The sequence below is a fragment of the Gossypium arboreum genome, chromosome 10 (assembly GCF_025698485.1).
Source record: "Gossypium arboreum isolate Shixiya-1 chromosome 10, ASM2569848v2, whole genome shotgun sequence".
Taxonomy (NCBI): domain Eukaryota; kingdom Viridiplantae; phylum Streptophyta; class Magnoliopsida; order Malvales; family Malvaceae; genus Gossypium; species Gossypium arboreum.
In genome coordinates this window covers 125,056,854-125,059,696 of record NC_069079.1, presented here as the reverse complement: position 1 = coordinate 125,059,696, position 2,843 = coordinate 125,056,854, and the positions used below count along the sequence as shown (strand labels likewise).

Here is a 2,843-nt window from a genome sequence, read left to right as displayed (position 1 = left end):
TTTCTTCTGCTCTCATCAATCTCTTTTTCACCTAAAGAGTCTTTGAATGAGGTAAAGCTAAAGATATTTTTGCTTTTTCTTGCTCTTCCTGCTGTCAATTCAATTGCAAATTATATCCTATGGCAACGATTAAAATTTGAATAAAAAAAAGCTAGTACAGAAAAAATGTGAGACGTACCTCTTCTTTGCCTTCTTAGAAAGCAACGCGAAAGGGCCATTAGTATGAGAAACACTACAGGCAAAGAAACTATTATAATCGCAAGCACTCCCCTGTTGTGAAGTAGACCTTTCTTTGTATACCGAGCTAACATGTTGCACATATGATTGCATACGAAAGAAATCAACTAAAAATTAGAACACAGAAAAAAAAAACAACACCACGATAGTAAATAAAAATCTTCAAAATGGAATTAAACCCAAAAGGTAGGGCATGATCTGTGAATGTATTAGATATTCAGAATCTAAAACTATTTTTAATTTCAACCAGAATATAGTACACAAAATATATGTAGAACATTGGCACATGTTATCTGCATATATTACTATATTTAAAGGAAAAAAACTAAACCTAATGTAATTTAAGAGGCCAAAAAGCTAACCAGCTCTAACATGAATTCAATCTATAATTAATTTCTCAAAATCTGCTTTATCTATCTGTCGTCTGCAGTTAATCTAATTTAACATTCTTATATGCATGCATGGGATTTGATGTGGTATATATCTAGAATAGTCAACATTGGTTAGCATTCAACAAAATGATGCCCCAAGGGACTTGACGAAGGAAATTTAACTTTTAATGTGAATTAGTCATCCATATAAAATATATTTTGTTTTATACCATTAATATTAGGTAGTTTTGGTTGCTGTTAGTTCACCAGAAAGCTCATCTCTTTTCATACATGAATCTTAGGATTAGGCATTAATAGATACTCTATTTTAATATTAATTACTTTAGCAGATGGTTGATAAAAGTTGGATGGATGCTCCAAGATTTAGCACCAATCACCTAGCTGGAATAGAAAGATTTCTATCATTTGCAATTAAAAAATCACTTTTTAACGGAAAAAATTATTGTCCATGCCATCATTGCAATAATAGGATATTGCATGAACCACATATTGTGGGTAAGCATCTTCATCTACATGGTATAATAAAAGAATACAAGCAATGGATTTTTCATAGAGAATCTATTGAAAGAACATTGGTGCAAACCAACCAAACAGTGAGAACTTCTCTGTCAATTTCTACTTGTGACAACGAAGCCAATTTAAGAGATCTCATAACGGATGCTCTAGGTATCAACATCCCAACTCTTAATGAGAGTTCTGATGGAGTTTCAAGAGAGTTTCAGAATAATGGTCGAGAGTATGATGTTAATGAGGCCCAAAGGACTGCTGAAAGAGAAACTACTCTTCTAGATGATTGTGATATTCCGTTTTATCCTGGTTGTGTCAAGTTCTCATGCGTCTCATTCTTACTTCGGCTTTACCACTTCAAAGCTCTTTATGGATGGTCAGCAAAATCTTTGACATGTTTATTGGAGTTTTTAAATGAGGCATTTCCAGATGGAAACACAATCCCGACTACATACTATGAAGCGAAGAAAAAAATTTCTGCACTAAATCTTGGGTATGTGAAGATTGATGCATGCCCGAATGATTGTATGGTATACTGGGGTGATGCTAGTAAAAAGATCAGTTGTGATGTCTGTAAAAGCTCAAGGTGGCAATCTTCTAATGAGTTGGATGCAGATGAACAAGTTGATGGTAGTTGTCGCCGTCCTAAGCCTGCGAAGGTATTACGGTACTTTCATTTGATTCCTAGACTTAAAAGATTATTCCAATCCTCTAAGACATCACAATCTATGAGATGGCATAGAGAAGGACGAACCAAATATGGTATATTGAGACATCCAGCCGATGGTTCTGCTTGGGATACGTTTGATAAGAGGTTTCCTAATTTTGCATCTGATCCTCGCAATGTTAGGCTAGGTTTGGCTAGCGATGGATTCAATCCATTCCGAACAATGAGTACAAGTCATAGTACATGGCCCGTACTTCTTATTCCTTATAATTTAGAACCTTGGGTATGCATGAAACAATCATCAATGATACTCTCAATGGTTATCCTTGGTGAAAAAGGACCTGGCAATGACATTGATATCTACATGCAGCCTTTAATTAAAGAGTTGAAGCAATTGTGGATAGGAGTTGATGCTTTTGATTCATCAGCTTCCTAATCTTTCACTTTACGGGCTTGTCTTCTTTGGACAATCAATGATTTCCTAGCTTACACTAATCTTTCAGGGTAGAGTAAAAAGGTCGTGTTGCTTGCCCAGTATGTGCTGAAAAAAACTAATTCTCGATGGCTACGGTATGGTCGGAAGTTTTGCTATATGGCTCATCGTCGATGGTTATCAGCTGAACATCCATTTCGAAAATAGAGTCGTGAATTCGATGGTACTATAGAGTTTGGGGTAGCTCCTACACCATGATCCGGGGAAGATATCTTAAGGGAAGTTGAAAGTGTCAATTTCATTTATGGAAAAGGCCAAAAAAGGGATGAGAAGAACTAGATGAAGGGTCGGTAGAACTCGATGTAGACGAGGGGTGTGATTTGTTTAACAACTTTGAAGAATTGGTGGTAGAGGGAGATGAAGCAAATCTCATAAATCAATATGAGACTTTATGGAAAAAGAGGAGCATATTTTTCGACTTGCCTTATTGGCGTTACAATCTACTTCGACATAACTTAGATGTCATGCACATCGAGAAAAACATATGTGAAAATGTCGTTGGCACCCTTCTAAATCTCTCGCGCGGTGGGAAAGATAATATCAAGGC

General features: G+C 36.0%; 1 protein-coding gene across 1 annotated transcript; it reads left to right on the top strand.

Annotated features, from left to right (window-relative positions):
* Window positions 1-958: 958 nt before the first annotated feature.
* LOC108488195 (uncharacterized) lies at window positions 959-2,239 on the top strand. Its single transcript, XM_017792487.1, has one exon. The coding sequence runs from the start codon at window positions 959-961 to the stop codon at window positions 2,237-2,239; it is 1,281 nt and encodes a 426-aa protein (XP_017647976.1).
* Window positions 2,240-2,843: the final 604 nt, after the last annotated feature.

Bases quoted from the DNA above. Each gene is read 5' to 3' on its own strand.
- LOC108488195 (XM_017792487.1), top strand. From the start codon at position 959: ATGGTTGATAAAAGTTGGATGGATGCTCCAAGATTTAGCACCAATCAC.